Source organism: Ursus americanus, chromosome 4 (genome assembly GCF_024610735.1).
Source record: "Ursus americanus isolate L20-20 chromosome 4, mUrsAme1.1.p, whole genome shotgun sequence".
In the NCBI taxonomy this organism is placed as follows: Eukaryota; Metazoa; Chordata; class Mammalia; order Carnivora; family Ursidae; genus Ursus; species Ursus americanus.
In genome coordinates, this window is record NC_142130.1 from 32,337,056 (window position 1) to 32,354,308 (window position 17,253).

General features: G+C 35.7%; 1 protein-coding gene across 7 annotated transcripts in view; it reads left to right on the plus strand.

The window, feature by feature from the left end:
- Positions 1-17,253, plus strand: part of LRCH3 (leucine rich repeats and calponin homology domain containing 3) — a 125,801-nt gene that overhangs the window by 45,486 nt on the left and 63,062 nt on the right. For all 7 annotated transcript variants that reach the window (XM_045812673.2, XM_045812667.2, XM_087861555.1 and 4 more), the window contains exons 2-5: positions 8,516-8,660; positions 10,584-10,710; positions 13,460-13,565; positions 17,077-17,213. In XM_045812673.2, coding sequence (XP_045668629.1) covers positions 8,516-8,660; positions 10,584-10,710; positions 13,460-13,565; positions 17,077-17,213 — 515 coding nt within the window. The remainder of the gene's footprint in view (positions 1-8,515; positions 8,661-10,583; positions 10,711-13,459; positions 13,566-17,076; positions 17,214-17,253) is intronic.

Consider the following 17,253-nt stretch of genomic DNA (forward strand, 5'->3'; position numbering starts at 1 on the left):
GCCACATTAAAATCAGTCTGCCAAACTAACCAAATGAAGAGATTTCAAAGCAAAGAACAATACTAGGAATAAAAGTGGTAACTTAAGAATTACAAAAAATTGATTTACCAGAAAGATTTAACAATTTAAAATTTTGTAGGGACCTAATAACAAAATCCCAAAGTATATAAAGAAGAGGTTAAAGAATTACAGGGAGAAATAGACAAGATAGCAATAGTAATAGTAACAGAAGACTGTAACATACCCCTTTTAGGGGTTGTTACAAAAAAACTGACCAAAAAAAGTAAAGATGAGCCTTGAACAATGCAATCAAACAAATAGGACCTAACAGACATAACTAGAACATTATGTCCAATGTAGGATACACATTCTTTTTAGACTCACGCAGAATATTTATAAAGTTGGACCATATGCTGATCCATAAAGAAAATGCAGGCAAATATCAAAGGATTGAAATAACATAAAGAGTATTCTTTTACTATAGTGAAGTTATTAGAAATCAACAAAAAGGTAATTAGAGTATCCTTAAAAGTTCAGAAATTAAAGAATACATTTCTGACAGAATGAGACAAGTCATAATGGAAATTAGAAAATATTTCTAATCTAATATTCTTATGAAATATATATTCTCATGAGGTTCAACTAAAGCAGCACTTGGGAATTTTAAATTCTTTAAAATGTATAGCTTTAACTATGTATATATTTGAGGAGAACTGTCTAAAAATTAATAGGATAAGCATCCATCTCAGTAAATTAGGAAAAGAATAGTACAACACCTTCTCCAAATAAAAAGATGATAAAGATAGAAACAAATTAACACAGAAATTATACAATGAATAGGGATAACAAAGCCAAAGTTGATATTTTGTGGGGTTTTTTTATTTATTTATTATTTTTTAAATTTTATTTATTTATTTGACAGAGATAGAGATAGCCAGCAAGAGAGGGAACACACGCAGGGGGAGTGGGAGAGGAAGAAGCAGGCTCACAGCAGAGGAGCCTGATATGGGGCTCGATCCCATAACACCAGGATCACGCCCTGAGCCGAAGGCAGACGCTCAACCGCTGTGCCACCCAGGCGCCCCCAAAGTTGATATTTTTAAAACACTAATGATATTTTCAAATCATTGATGAGATCAAGAAAGAAGGTACAAAATCCAAAGTCAGAAAGGAAAATAGAAGGCATCCCTTCAGATGCTATAAACATTAAAAAAAGAGAAGAAAAGAGGATATTATAAATAGCTTTTTGCTAATGAAATTGAAAATTTTGATGAAAATAGCAAACTCCTAGACTCTAATAACTTAAAACGGATTCAGCAAGATTTATAAAACCTAAATATGGGTCGTCTGGGTGGCTCAGTCAGTTTGGGCATCCAACTCTTGATTTCAGCTCAGGTCATGATCTCAAGGTCCTGGGATTGAGCCCTGAGTCGGGCTCTGTGCTCAGCACAGTTTGGTTGTCCCTCTTCCGCTGCTCCTCCCCCTATTTGTGCTCTATCTCTAAAATAAACAAATAAAATATATTAAAAAAAGATTTATTTAACCTAAATAATTTTGTAAGTATTGAAGACATTCAGTCAGTTGTGAAAAATCTTTGTTTTAAGGGAAATTCCAGGACCAGATGGCTTCATCAATGAATTCTAACAAGCTTTTTAAAAAGAAATAATTTGAGGGGTGCCTGGCCTGCTTGGTTGGGAGAGCATGTGACTCTTGATCTCAGGGTCATGAGTTTGAGCCCCACATTGGGCACAGAGATTATTTAAAAAAAAAAAAAAAAGAATTTGAAATCTATATAAACTCTTTCCATCAAGAGAAAAAGAGGGAATATGCCCAAATTAAATTTTATGAGACCAGACAACCTTGATATCAAATCTTGACAAAGTTAGTATGAGAAAATAAATACTCCAGAGTATTATGAGTATTCATGATTATATATGCTAAAATCTTGAACCAAATATTAATGAAGTGAGTCCAGCTAATATAAAGGGTAAAACACCATGACTAAATTGAGTTTATCTCAGGAATGCAAGATTTAATGTTAGAAAGTCAGTTTAATTTCACAGTAATAGAATAAAGTTTTAATGAGAAGGACTAATCAGTTCTACACTAATGGAATAAAGGAACAGTGGAATAAAGGAGTGAAATTAATTCCATATTAATATAAGAAAAGATAAAAATACTATGATCATCTCAATAGATGAAGAAAAAGAGATTGATGAAAATTCAACATCTATTACTGATAAAAACTCTTAGTAAACTAGGAATAGAAAGGAATTTCAGGGATGCCTGGATGGCTAAGCTAAGAATCTGCCTTCAGCTCAGGTCATGCTCCCAGGGCCCTGAGATTGAGTCCCACATCAGGGTCCTTGCTCAGCAAGGAGTCTGCTTCTCCCTCTCCCTCTGCCTGCCACTCCCCCTGCTTGTGCTCTCTCTCTCCCCCTCTGTCTCTGACAAATAAATAAATCTTAAAAAAAAAAAAAAGGAATTTCATTAATCTGGTAAGGAGTATCTACGGAAAACCTTTGAAATTAAGAACAAGACAAAATACCTTCTATTACCACTTTTACTCAAAATTATACTGAAGATCCTAGCCAAAATTGTAAGGGAATTCAATAAGTAAGTAAGTAAGTAAGTAAATAAATAAGGATCAGAAAGAAAAAAAAGTTTTTAATATTCACATAACCATGTAATTATGGATTTAAAACTATGCAGAAGACTCTACAGATAAATTACATCAATGAAAAAAAAATGTTCAAGAACACCAGATATAAAATCAATATATAAAAATCAATTTTATTTCTGATAGTAACTAGTGGTTAGAAAATAGAGCTAAAATTATTATTTATAAAATAATAAAAACCGGGGATAAAGCAAGTAAACAATGTATAAAAGCCTTCTGAGGAAAATTACAAAATTTTATTAATAGATAAGTTAAAGGTGGCTTTTATTAATTAATGGAGATGTTCATGGATTGAAAGATTCAATATTTTAAATGTGTTATTTCTTCTCAAATTGATGTTTGATTTACTGCAATCTCCAGCAAGTGTTTTTATGAAATTAAACGAGCCCATTCTAAAGTTTATAAGGACATGCAGAGGACCTAGAAAGCCCAAGAAACAGTTGAAGAACCATGTGGTAGGAATACCTTAGCAGTTTAGGAACACATCACTCTGCTAGATGTCAAGAATTATTATAAAGCTATGGTAATTAAGATTGAGTAATATTGACATAAGGATGGACAAGTAGTGCAATGTATTAGAGAGCCATGGGTCAAATAGCCCCATACAAATATAGACACCTGGATGTGACAAAGGTGTTCTTGGCAAATAATAGGAGGGAAGATGGTCTTTTCAATAGCCATCACTGGGATATATGGGTATTCCTGTAGGAAAAATCGAAATTGGCCTCCTACTTCACATCATACTAGAAAGATCAATTTCTGGTATAGTAAATGTGATGGTCAAACTATAAAACTTTTAGAAGAATATATCGTTATAAACTTGGAATAGGGAAGGTTTTCTGTTAAAACTGTAAAAACCACTAACCATAAAGGAAAAGATTAATAAAACATTTTACTGTATTAAAGACTCATCAAAGATACCACAAAGACTGAAACTTCAAACCACAGAGTGGGGGAAGATATTTGCAACACGTATAATCGACACCAGATTCATATTCAGAATTTATAAAGATCTGCAACAAACCAAAAAACTTTACAAGAAAGGAAATCTATGCCCAATAAACATATGAAAAGGTGTAGTACCTCATTAATAATACAGGAAATGAAAATTAAAATCACAATGAAATGCCACTGTGTGAAAATCTTTAAACATAATAAACATATTAAGAAATCTCATAACAAGTATTGGCAAGGATGTGAAGCCACAAGAACTCTTCCACACTGCTGGTAGATGTGTAAATTGGTACAACCACTTTGGGAAACAGTTTGTTACTCTCTTGTGAAGTTGAAGATCCATATATCTTATTACACAGCATTTTCACTCCTAGATATTTATCTAGATCAATGTGTAATTGAAATGTTCATCAGTAGTAGAACAATCAAACCGTGGCTTGTTTATATATAAGAAAACTATGAAGACAGTGAAAATGAAGGAACTACTGCAGGATACAACTTACAAGAAAATAGAAGGAAACAGTCTCCCCTAAAATCTCTAGAAGGAATGCAGCCCTGCCAGCACACCTTGATTTTAGCCCCATGAGACTTATTTCTGACTTCTGACCTCCAGAAATGTAAAATAATGAAATTGTGTTATTTTTTTTAAAAGATTTTATTTATTTATTTGACAGAGACAGCCAGCAAGAGAGAGAGCACAGGCAGGGGGAGTGGGAGAGGAAGAAGCAGACTCCCAGCGGAGGAGCCTGATGTGGGGCTCGATCCCAGGACTCTGGGATCATGGCCTGAGCGGAAGGCAGACGCTTAACGACTGAGCCACCCAGGCGCCCTGAAATTGTGTTATTTTAAGCCACTGAATTTGTGGTAATTTGTTACAGCAACAATGGGTGGCTAATACTAAAAATTATAAAGTACTAAAACTATCAAGGAAGTGATTATCACTAAAATCAGTAGATTGGTTTCTCTTTTGGAGAGGGAAGAGGTTATCATCAGGAAGAGCTACATTGGAGCTTCTAGGGTACTGGCAATATTTTATTTATTTGAATACATATATGTTTTATGTAGTCTTCTGCATATACCAGGTTAGCATCATTGCTATTATAACCAGAAAGAGTTTTTTTTTTTTAAAGATTTTATTTATGTATTTGACAGAGAGAGACAGCCAGGGAGAGAGGGAGCACAAGCGGGGGAGTGGGAGAGGAAGAAGCAGGCTCCCAGCAGAGGAGCCTGATGTGGGGCTTGATCCCAGAGCACCAGGATCACGCCCCGAGCCGAAGGCAGATGCCCAACGACTGCGCCACCCAGGTGCCCCCGGAAAGAGTTTTAAGAATAACATACACCCATAATTTTTTGAACTGAAGGTTATTTCTTAAAGGCTTTTTAAATTTTTATTTATTTATTTATTTATTTGAGAGAGAGAGAGAGAGAGAGAGAGAGAGCACACAAGTGGGGGTAAGGGCAGAGGGAGAGAATCTTCAAGCGGACTCCGCACTGAGCCTGGACTGGATCTCACAACCCATGAGATCATGACCTGAACCGAAACCAAGAGTCAGACACTTAATGAACTGAGCCACCCAGGCGCCCCTAAAGGCTTTTTAAAATCACATTTCTTTGACTGTAAAATTATATTTCTTCCTTGAAGGGAGTATGACAAAAAATACTTTTTATAAACCGCTAGTAAGTTGCAGTATTTTTTGTCATATGATCAATGACCTAAATGACTCTTTCATGAATATATAGCATGTAAAAAAAATTACTCAGTTAACATAAGGAAGAAGCTACTTGTCTCCCCAAATTGAAATAAAAAATAAATTTAAGTGGAAGAACTTATAAGAACCCTTATCCAAAACTCTGATTTCAAAAATAGATTATGCCTTAAATTTGCTAAATATTAAAAAATTAAGGAGTACCCATTTGTTGAAATGCATCTAAGCCTAGTGTGTATCTTGCTGTTATTTTTTCCCCTGTTTTACATGGGGATAAAAAAATGTTGGAAGTTATTTGTTTCATTTTTCTAAATTTTAAGTTATTTATTTATTTATTTGAGAAAGGGTGAACATGAGTGGGGAGGAAGGGTGGAAGCAGATTCAGCAGACTCCCCGTTGAGCAGGGAGCCTGAGGTGGGGCTGTATCCCAGGACCTGACCTGAGCCAAAGGCAGATGCTTAACAGACTGAGCTTAAATCCTGTTTAAGGTATTAAGCATAATCCCTGCCTAAATTTAATTTGCTGCCTGGAGCTGTCATCTTGGAGGGTTAAATTTAAATAAGGAGCAGTTTGCAATGAATTTAATTTCTTTGATTTCTTCAACTTTTTTTTAAGTTTATGTATTTAAGTAATCTCTATACCCAACATGGGGCTCAAATTCATGACCCCAAGATCAAGAGCCACATGCTCCTCCGACTGAGCCAGACAGGCACCCCTCATTTCTTCAACTTTTAAAATTATTCTAATAAAATTTAAATAGGAATTGATAAAAATAATTTATAGTGTCATTCTGTAGGAAATTTTCAGTCTTAAGTACTTGATGGTCTTAACCAAGGCTTTAACTGTTTCCTAATGAGTACAATATGGGGAGGCATTTTGGCAAGGTAGTGATCTGTTTCCCAACTTCAGTTACTAACTACCACTTCAGAGTGAAACAGCTCTGAGGCTTGCAGGCCAGAGGAGCCTACAGGGAATATGTGAGCTTGGGGAATATACTGTGATCCAAATGAAAACAAGAGGCAAAAGCCTGTGGGGCAATTATCAAAATTTTTGAGTTCTCAGAACCGTGCCCCTGAGTGGAAGCTTACTTCCAGTGCATTGTAGAGACTGTTTCTGCTGTTTTGGTGTTAACTGCCTTTCAAAGCAGCTTGAAGGATGAGCTCCAAGGATGAGGCAAGCCATGAATTGGCAAAGGAAGATAATTCACTTAAAGGAACGCCAGCAGCCAGAGACAGGATGAACAAGGATTGCATCTAGAACAAGTGATTCCAGTGAAATAGAACAGAAATAGAAACTGGAAGAGATAGATAACAGATTTAACAGGCAAAACAAAATAAATTATCTTAGATTTTCAAGAGAAAGAGACACGCTTCTAATCATAGTGTAAAAGAAAACAAAAAGCGGGCAGCTTTTTTATATATTAATTTGTGAAAGGGGTGATTGTTGTTGAGACTCAAATTCCTGGTCTGGAATATTAAGTAGAAGAGTATACCAAAACGGGGCGGGGATATATATATATATATATAAAAGGAGAAAGAACAAATGGAGGAGATACAACAACTAAAGATAGAATAGGCAAGCATTTCTTTGGTTTAAAGAAAGATGGAAAGAGTGTGCTGAGTTCCAGATGAGTGTTGAGGATGGTGGGGAGACAAAAAAGCTGTTTACAAAGGAAAAATCATCAGATATGTGCCAGACTACTCAATGTGACACTGGAAGCTAGACGGGTAAAATAACATCTACAGGTTCCTAAGAAAAGAACTATACCTATACCTAGCCAACTATTATTCACATGTTAGGATGAAAGCAAGATACTTGTGAATATGCAGTAATACAGGTCCTCCAATTAGGAAAAGTTCTTAGTAGATGATTCTCACCAAATAATTGTCAACAGAGACTTTAAGATAGGGCAGAAGAAGAGAGAAAACAGTGGTAAGCAAGTGAATCTCACAGTATATTTAACTAGATCTAAATGGATAATGATGGAGTGACTTTTATTTCAGCACATTCTTTTGTCTTCTGCATTTCCTTAAAGGTTGCAAAAGCTTCATTAGACGCAGGTTCTGTCCCTCGGTCAAGACAGTAAGTGAGGTTCTGTTCTTCCAGAGGGAGGCAGACAATTTCTGATTGTCTTATTGTAAGGTTAGCTGTTAATACTCAATTTTAGATCCATTAATTCATTGAGGGTTGCAAAAATGGTGACATTCTATCATTTTTCATTTGTAGCAAGAACGCTTATACAGAGACACTGCTTTTCATTTGTTTGGTTACTCAGTGATACAGTTGATATAGGAAAGGCAAGTTAAATGTTTTCCCCTTACTTTATCAGTTTACAAGATAATGAATTGGTTCTCTATCATCTTTGGGGGGAAAGAGGGAGATGTCATTATAAATTAGTATAATTCAATATGTGTGATAGATTTGAGTCCTTTGCAATTATTGTCTTTATTGAAGCTCAGATTGTCTCATCTTTGGCCATTGGGAGCAAAAATGGTTCCTGACTCCTTTTGACATGACCCTGATAATCTTTGATAGTAAAGAAAGGGGCAGTATAATGGGGTGCCTGGGTGGCTCAGTTGGCTGAGCATCTGCTTTCGGCTCAGGTCATGATCCCAGGAGCCCTCATCCAGCTCCCAGCTCAGCAGAGAGTCTGCTTCTCCCTCTCCCTCTGACCCTTCCCCCTGCTCATGCTCTTGCTGGCTCTCTCTGTCTCTCTCAAATGAATAAATAAAAAATCTTAAAAAAAAAGGGGGCAGTATTTTTTTTAGTTTTGCTTTGCTTTTTTAAAAACCTCAGAATGTTGTCTGTGCTTTTGGGAAGTTAGATTTTAGGATCAGTTTGTTTCCTAGGATATTTGATACTTAGTATGATCTTTGGTGTAATTGTAGGCAGATATGCCTTAGAATTTGTGTTACTTGCAAAAAATACTGGTTTTATTTTTTAAGTATGTGTGGAGACTCAGAAAGAATGAATATTTCCCAGCAAAAAGATGGAGAGGTGTATTTTAAAATGGTTTTTTCAATTGATCAATACATTTGAATGTTTCCTCTGGACCATTCTTCACGATGGGAACTCTTAGGAATTCAGACAATTATGAAACCTGCTTGTTTAACTAACATTTCAATAAAATAAGATCTAAGGATCAACCCTAAACTTAATTTATTTTTTCTTTCAGATCTGTCACGAAATCGTCTCTCAGAAATTCCCATAGAAGCATGTCATTTTGTTTCTCTTGAGAATCTCAACTTATACCAAAATTGTATTCGGTATATACCAGAGGCAATTCTAAACCTACAGGCTCTAACATTCTTAAATATTAGGTAAGGATGTTGTTTCTTTTTAAAAAAAAATTAGTTTTATGTGGTATTTTCAGCTCTCTCTTCCCTTTCACTAAAATTTACATTATCTGTTCATATCTACAGTATCTATACATGTTCTTAGGCTGAATTAACAATATTTCCTATGTCCTCCTAGTTTCTCCCTTTGTCTTTAGCTTTGCAATAATTAACAAACTGTAAGGGTCATTGGCCTGATAGGCTTGCAATAGTCTTGTAAGCTATGATTCTCCAATTACATTTTCAAATAAGTTTTACCAAATGAGAATAGATCTGAAAGTACTTTCATTCTTGTGATTTTGTATTTTTGTGTACTAAGTTCTGAATGTGTAAATGCATTTGTTTAACTCCTTTCTATTTTTTCATATCTTGGAAGACTTCTTTCACTTTTTTTTTTCATTATAAAAGTTATAAATGTTCACTGGAGAAAATGAGCAAATGTAGAAAAGTATAAAGAAAATTCATCAAAATGTTGTATCTGAGTTATAATTACAGGTGATGTTTTCCTTTTTCTCCAGGCTTTCAATTAAATTTTTAAATGAGTTTTTCCCCTTGTCTTGAAGTACTCTTTTTGGAAATATTTTTATATGTAAACATTTTATTATACAGTTTATATACTTCTAAAACTCGTTTTCCCTCTCAGATATTTAGTTTATTTCAGTTTTTTGCCATGATAAATAAAATACTGGCAGAGACTCTTATATGTAAATGTTTATTTTTCTCTTTCCTTAAGGTAAATGTCTAGGAATAGAAATATTATTTTTTTTAAGATTTTATTTATTTGAGAGAGAGAGAGCAACAGAGATAGCGAGAGAAGGCATAAGGGGGGAAGAGAGGGAGAAGCAGGCTCCTTGCCTGGCAGAGAGCCCGACTCAGGACTTGATCCCAAGACCCTGGGATCTCTGAGCCAAAAGCAGACGCTTAACCAGCTGAGCCACCCAAGAGCCCCAGAACAGAATTATTACTGATTTTAAAAGTTTTAAAGTCTCATGATCTATATTAGTCAAATCAGCAAAAGGTCTTGGAAGTGGGGCCAATTGACCCTGGAGATTAAAAGGTTAGATCTATATAAGTAAAATTTTAACTTTTTTTTTTTTTTTTAAGATTTTATTTATTTATTTGACAGTGAGAGACAACCAGCGAGAGAGGGAACACAAGCAGGGGGAGTGGGAGAGGAAGAAGCAGGCTCATAGCAGAGGAGCCTGATGTGGGGCTCGATCCCAGAATACCAGGATCACGCCCTGAGCTGAAGGCAGACGCTTAACCGCTGTGCCACCCAGGCGCCCCTTAACTTATTTTTATCCTAATGATAGATGTGTACTTTTGGTTCTGATTTTCCATGTTTTTGTGTAAGTAAAAGATTCCATATCTATGTTTCAGCTGATGTGATATATTTGAAATCACAACCTGTCACTTGTTTTCCATAGAACTATATTTGGATCATTTATGTACGTTTGATTATAATGTCTGTAATGATGAGGGAAGTAGATTACAACTACATTTATGTTTATAACTCCTCTTTGGAAGACAAGGGGAGAGGATGATAGTCATCTACCATAGTTTTAAATCCCTTTATCGTACATAACATTAATAAAATAATATGTTGTGTTTATATAGCACAGCATTATTTACAAAAGAGTTTTATGGTACAGGGCCCTGTAGGATAGGTAGAGGAGGTATTAAAATCCTCAATTTTCAGATGAGGAATCTTTGTAAAAAGCAGATAATGCTATGCTCAAAAGCATGGTGATACGTGAGGAAATGAAGGCTAGAATCCAAATCTGATATCCTGTTTGTTCCTTCCAAGACTTACGTTTGTCACTTTACTGAGTATAGAATAAGAAAGATGGAAATTTTTTTCTTGAGTGGTGGGTTCTGACTCTTCTCTTTTTCTACTTACCCATTTAGTCGGAACCAACTGTCAACATTACCAGTGCACTTGTGTAATTTACCATTGAAAGTCTTAATTGCTAGTAATAACAAATTGGTGTCACTTCCAGAAGAAATTGGACATCTCAGACATTTAACAGAACTTGTAAGTTAATGTTTTACTTTTTTACTGTCCCACATGTATGTATATCCATAGCCGTACCATACTCTGTTATGTGGTAAAGACCCATTATTAAGGTGTGTTTTTGAGTTTTTTTCAAGTATGAATAGTGAAGTTTTGCTGGTTGATCAGTACTGAAGTGCTTCAGCACAGAGTTAAAGAACTGAAAGTACAAGTCTAATAGGCCCACATGGACTGGGAGAGTCATTGGAATTAAATTTAACCAATATTCAGTGATTTCTATGTTATTAAACTTTTGAGATATAAGTTAATAATGCATTTGAATTTTTCAAGTTAAATCTTGATAGCATCAGTGTTCTGATTTTTGGTTAGTCCCTATCAGGGAATGGGCACGTCAAAGATCAGGCTTATTTTTTTTCTCTTACATGCAATCTCTAGCACCCATCTCCCTCTCTAAAGTAAGCTTTACTGCCTTATGTTTTCTGAGAAGCTTAACTTTCATATACTACTCCTTGTTACTCTTTAGTACTAATGTTCTGGGTGTGGGAATGGGGCTTTTCCCATTTAATCACCACAGTAACATTATGAATTAGGTATTATAATTATCATCATATTACAGCTAAGGAAAGTAGCACTTAGATAGGTTAAGAAATTTGCACAAGGTTCCATAACCAAAATAGAATTTGAAACCAATCTACCTTAACTTCAGAGCCCACGTTTTATATTTCTGAAATGGTCAAATATAATTATATCCTTGAGATTTGGGAGGATAGTTTATGTAGGCTTATTAACAAAGATAGACATCATAAAAAAATGCACGTATAATTTAACTGAACCACACATTAGCTCTCTCTTTTTTTCAGGTGGATTATGAATATAAAAGGTCACATGTAAAAATATACAAATATATTAAATCTGGAGTCTAGATACTAAACCACTGTTTATTTAGAGACAATTAGATCTAGGGAATAAAGTCCAAAATATATGTTTGTTGGCATTTCTTCAGAACTTGGTTTATTAACATGAACTAATAGTAAATTTTACTTGGGATTCAGATTCTGATTTTCAAATAAACTTTCTGTTTCTGCTTATTGAATCATAAGTACCTAAAAGATAGCTGTGTCTTACAGAAGGAGCTTTTAGCTTTCTACAAAAGAGGTGAATTGATACCTTCAGTCATACAAATAGTTTGTGTCAGAGTAAGAATTAATAATCCCAAAGCTCCTGATTCCCACTTGATGGAACATGTTCTCACAACATCCTTATTGCTTTTTTCCTTTATTTCCTTTTTTTTTTTTTTAGTTTATTTATTTAAGTAGTCTGTACACCCAGTGTGAGGCTTGAACTAAAGACCCCAAGATCAAGAGTCACATGCTCCTCCAACTGAGCCAGCCAGGTGCCTCTATTTCTCTGTTTTTTTTTTTTTTTCTTAAGATTTTATCCATCTATTTGAGAGAGAGAGAGAGCACGAACAGGGGGAAGGGTAGAAGCAGAGGGACAAGCAGACTTCCCACCGAGCAGGGAGCCCCATGCAGGGCTCGATCCCAGGACCCTGAGATCAGGACCCGAGCTGAAGGCAGACGCTTAACCAATTGAGCCACCCAGGCGCCCCTTCCCTTTGTTTTTAAGTGAGAGTAAACTTCTGTCTTTCAAGATATACATTTTCCGAGAGAAATACTATAAATTACTGTTACCTTCTGGCTCAGGCTCAATTTTCCCTATCCTTTCAACTTCCTTTCCTTTTAACTTTGATGCCCAGAGCATTGGACTAAGAAGTATAGCTACTGATTCTACTTTAGTCATTAATTGGTAGGAAAAGTAGAAGTAATATTATTTTCTCTAAGAATGTTATGGGAAAATTTAAAAATAATGTTTGGAGATGATTGAAGTTTATTGGAGATTATTGAAGTTTTTGGTAAGTGATCTTTTCTAAGTCTATTAATATTGTCTTTTTACGCATCTTGGAGCTTTTATTAACCTAGACAGCTTCCTGCTGTTATGCATGGATTTATACTTTTTTCTGGCTCGTCGCAGAATTATGGAATACTGAATTTGTCAATCTTGGAATCTGTAGTCAGCCTCTTCTCAGAAGTAGCGGAATCAAGCTGTTGACCAAGATACCAGAAAGCCTACATAATACATGTATTGGTACCAGCTTGATCAGATGCCGATAGAGCAGTATCTGTTTTTTCCATGGCTTATGAGTTATGTGTACTTTATTACTTTTTCCCTCACTTTCGGTTTGATAAAGAAGTTTTTGAGTCATCTTCAATGCATTTTTATTTTATATTCTTGAGCAGGTGACCTGGTATTTTGAAAATAGGATTTCCTTTCAATTGATTTTATCACTATAATTTTTATCATTGTTTTGTTTTTTCTTCTAGTTTCATTACAACACTTATAAAATAAAATATTGTCCTAAATGGATCTGTTTTTATACTTTTTTCTAATTTACCTTCTCACTAGAATTTTCATTTGATTTGATCCTCGGCCTTCTGTCCACATCTCATCATTTAATTTTTGTTCTGCTCATAAAATTATTGTAGATCCATATAAAATGGATCAGAAGCCTATAAATCAGTCAGAAGCCTATAAGTTTTTAGAATTAAATGCTAATATAAACTGTGGTATTATTCTTGGACACAGAATAATAATTTTTTTTTACAGTTAAGATAGACCATAGGTATTATCTTATCTAACCTCATTTTACACATAGTTTAAAGCAGACAAGTTTATAATATTAGAACAATACTTTGTATCTTTTTTGAGATAGGATGTGAGCTGCAATGAAATTCAAACAATACCTTCCCAAATTGGTAATTTGGAGGCCTTGAGAGACCTTAATGTAAGAAGAAACCACTTAGTACGTTTGCCTGAAGGTAAGAAATTGTGAAGTAATTGTTTTATTATTGCTTGTTTTTTTTATCTTGAAGATCTCTCAGACTGATAGGTATAAGACAAAAATGTGTTAAGAGTTACAGGCAATGTTTGAGATACAGTGGTTCAGCTACTGTATGTTATCTGTTTCCTTGTGGATTTTAAAGTTAGAGTCTTCAGTAAAAAACTCCAATAACTATTAACCAGTGATTGTATTTTTAGATCTTGTCAGAATTAGTTAAAATTACTCAAGGTAGGGTCCCTGGAAGTTTCAGTAAGTGCAACTACTTGGGAGAAATAGATCATGTTTTTGATGAGGAAATAGTTTAGTGTAATGAAAAACATTCCTGCGATTTGCATTTGACTTAAAATGGACTTGCCCTGAACTTACTTTATCTTTCCCTGGAAATATTCAGATAGAGGCTAATTAATGGTTGGAGATGATGTGTAGAATGAAGAATGAATGGAATGGGAGACTGCACTGGGAGGCTGGTTATCTTAGGCTCACTACAGGCTCTGGTATATGTATCTAAATGATAAAAATGATTAAATAAATTAATTAAGTATAATTTATCAATCCTTCAAAATATGAATTCATGAAAGAAGCTGTAAAATGAAATGAAAATGGGGAGAACTTAGATCAGATTATGTATTTCTTTAATTTTATCATGGAAAATTTCATATATAAATGAGAGCATAGTAGTTATTAGCTCCTAGCAACTCCTGTGTCATCTGTACTCCCATCCACTTTCCCTTAATCTCTGTCCTTTAGAAGGTATTTTCATGACCATGATGCTCAGGTTCTTCTACAAAACATGACTTACGGAGTAAATATTGAATTAACTAATGAAGCTTTTGCTTCACTGTGGAATCCTAATGTTAACACCAGTATGATCTAGTATGCTTTTTAGTTCTAACATACACAGGTGTGACTTTGACATTTTGGATGTCAAAATGTCTCAATAAGTGACCTTTTAGTCCACTTTTATACACTTAGTGCAGTCAGACTAGCCAAAATCCTGCATACCTTTCCTCTCAGTCGCTTTTTATTTTTATTTTATTTTTTTTAAAAGATTTGATTTATTTATTTGACAGAGACAGCCAGTGAGAGAGAGAACACAAGCAGGGGGAGTGGAAGAGGAAGAAGCAGGCTCCTAGTGGAGGAGCCTGATGTGGGGCTCGATCCCAGAACGCCGGGACCACGCCTTGAGCCGAAGGCAGACGCTTAACGACTGTGCTACCCAGGCGCCCCTCAGTCGCTTTTTATTTTTAGAGCCCTTCCTCATTTCCTCCTGGGTCTGCTTTCTACCCCCTCAGGAAGGTGAATGAAGGCCCCCAGCAGAACTGACCCAAAATCATGGCACAGGCCTTATAACCCAAAATTTTTATCCAAGATTACCCTTCTACTCAGGACCCACCTACTGTGATTGATCTTTAAAGGCTTATTAATGTAATAATGTGGTCTTAATATAAAATCAGTTAATGAACACATTGGGATTTTAGTGAAAATGAAAATTTGGGGTTTTAGATGACAATTACAGTCTAATAGTTTTATCATCTGATTTATTTCTGTATCAGATTTTAAATGTGTGTTACCAAGAAAATGGTGAGTGACACAAACAGTTTTAAATGGTTTTCTACCAGCTTATCTTGTAATCTCAGCATATTCAGATAAACTGAGATGGCTACATAAGTTCATGTTCATTAATTGGTGGTCTCTAACATATTCCAATTTGGTAGATAAGATAGTATGTCTCTTATTGCCATTTTGATTTTAAATTTTATTGGTTATAAAGTAATACATTGCTCAGAAAGTCGAGTATAACAAGCTCAAAATCAATAATAGCATTCCCCTGCCTCAACCATTTCCCTCCCCAGTTGGTTTTTTTTTTTTTTTAAGATTTATGTATTTATTAGAGTGTGTGTGCGCACACATGCTCATGGGAGAGGGGAAAAGGGGAAGAGAGTTTGAGATAATCTCAGGCAGACTCCCTGATGAGTGAGGAAGCAGTGTGGGACTTGATCTCATGACCCTGAGATCATGACCTGAGCTGAAATCAAGAGTCAGACCCTTAACCAACTAAGCCACCCAGGCAGCCCTCCTCCTCCCCAGTTTTAATATGTAGAAGCATCTACTTTCTCCGCCTTTGACTCTTTCCACTGGCATTTGCTGGCATATTTCTAAATGACGGGCTTTAATAAGCTTTGCTGGTTTTATCAGTCTTGACACTTATGTCAGCTTCCTGTTATGGTAGATGACTATTTTATTTATTTTTATTTTTTAAGATTTTATTTGTTTATTAGAGAGAGAGAGAGAGAGACAGTGTACGCAAGTAGGCAGGGTGGAAGGCAGAGGGAGAGGGAGAAGCAGGCTACCCACTGAATAGAGAGCTCGATGAGGGCTCAATCCCAGGATCCTGGGATCATGACCTGAGCCAAAGGCAGATGCTTAACTGACTGAGCCACCCTGGCGGCCTAGTAGATGACGATTTAACTTTCTTAAACACTATCACGATCATACCTCTACTTCCCTCCTGCTGTCTTCCCAGTGTAGTTTTATCACAACTTTTGATCAAAGTGTTACTGTTTATGTTATTACAACTATATAAATTTTGTTCCCTGCCAATTCAGTTGATACACTCTGATTTTCTTATTTATACATCTTATTTTTGTTGTTGTTTTTGTCTTTTTTTATTGCTTGGTTTTTTATGTACAAATGGCTAATTCCTCCCACCTTTTCTAGCAGAGAGAGAGAGACCACATTCATGTAATCTTTATTACACTATCTATTATAACCGTTCTATTTTATTAGTTATTGTTGTTAATTTCTTACCATGCCTAATTTATAAATTAAACTTTATCATGTATATGTATACAGGTATGTATGTATAGGAAAAATCACAGTATATATTGGGTTTGGTACTGTCTGCAGTTTCTGCATCCCCTGGGGGTTTTGGAACATATCCCCCATGGGTAAGAGGGGACTGACTACTGGCATTCAAGAGCTGGGGAGGGGGTGGGTTGGGTAAGAAAGTGACTGAGGTCCCGTCACTGTGTAGACTTCCTCTTAAATCCTCCATTTGCAACTGGCAACTCATCCTGACTTTCCACTGTGCCTAAGATTCCTGAATTCAAAATCTTTTGATTCGGTTTCACTAGAAAATAACTTGTTGACCCCTGTGGGGATTGGAGAAGCGTAGGGCAGCATGAGTTGAGGTTGGGGACTTAGGCATTTAACTTGTTCTTTGTACAGACTATCATCTAATCCCTTGGGTTATGCCTACGTTTCTGTGGTATCAGGCCTCTGGTTTCTGTAGTTCTGTGAGGGGTCAGACAGCTTGCTTCTCACTAGTATTCCCATCTGTAAGCAACTAGAGTTCATTTTACAATATCAGTTCATCATTAAGAAAGGAGATACATATGTTAAATTCACTGTATTTAGCTAGAAGCTCCTGTGAAAATTGTCTAGTTTGAAATATATGAATTGTTCGTTTCCGTTTTGTCACCCTGCAGAGCTGGCGGAGTTGCCTCTGATACGGTTAGACTTCTCCTGCAATAAGATTACAGCAATCCCTGTTTGTTACCGGAACCTCAGGCACCTGCAGATGATCACCCTAGACAACAATCCCCTGCAGTCTCCTCCTGCGCAGGTAAACTCTAGGGATCTGAAGGGCGTTGGGAACTTTTGAC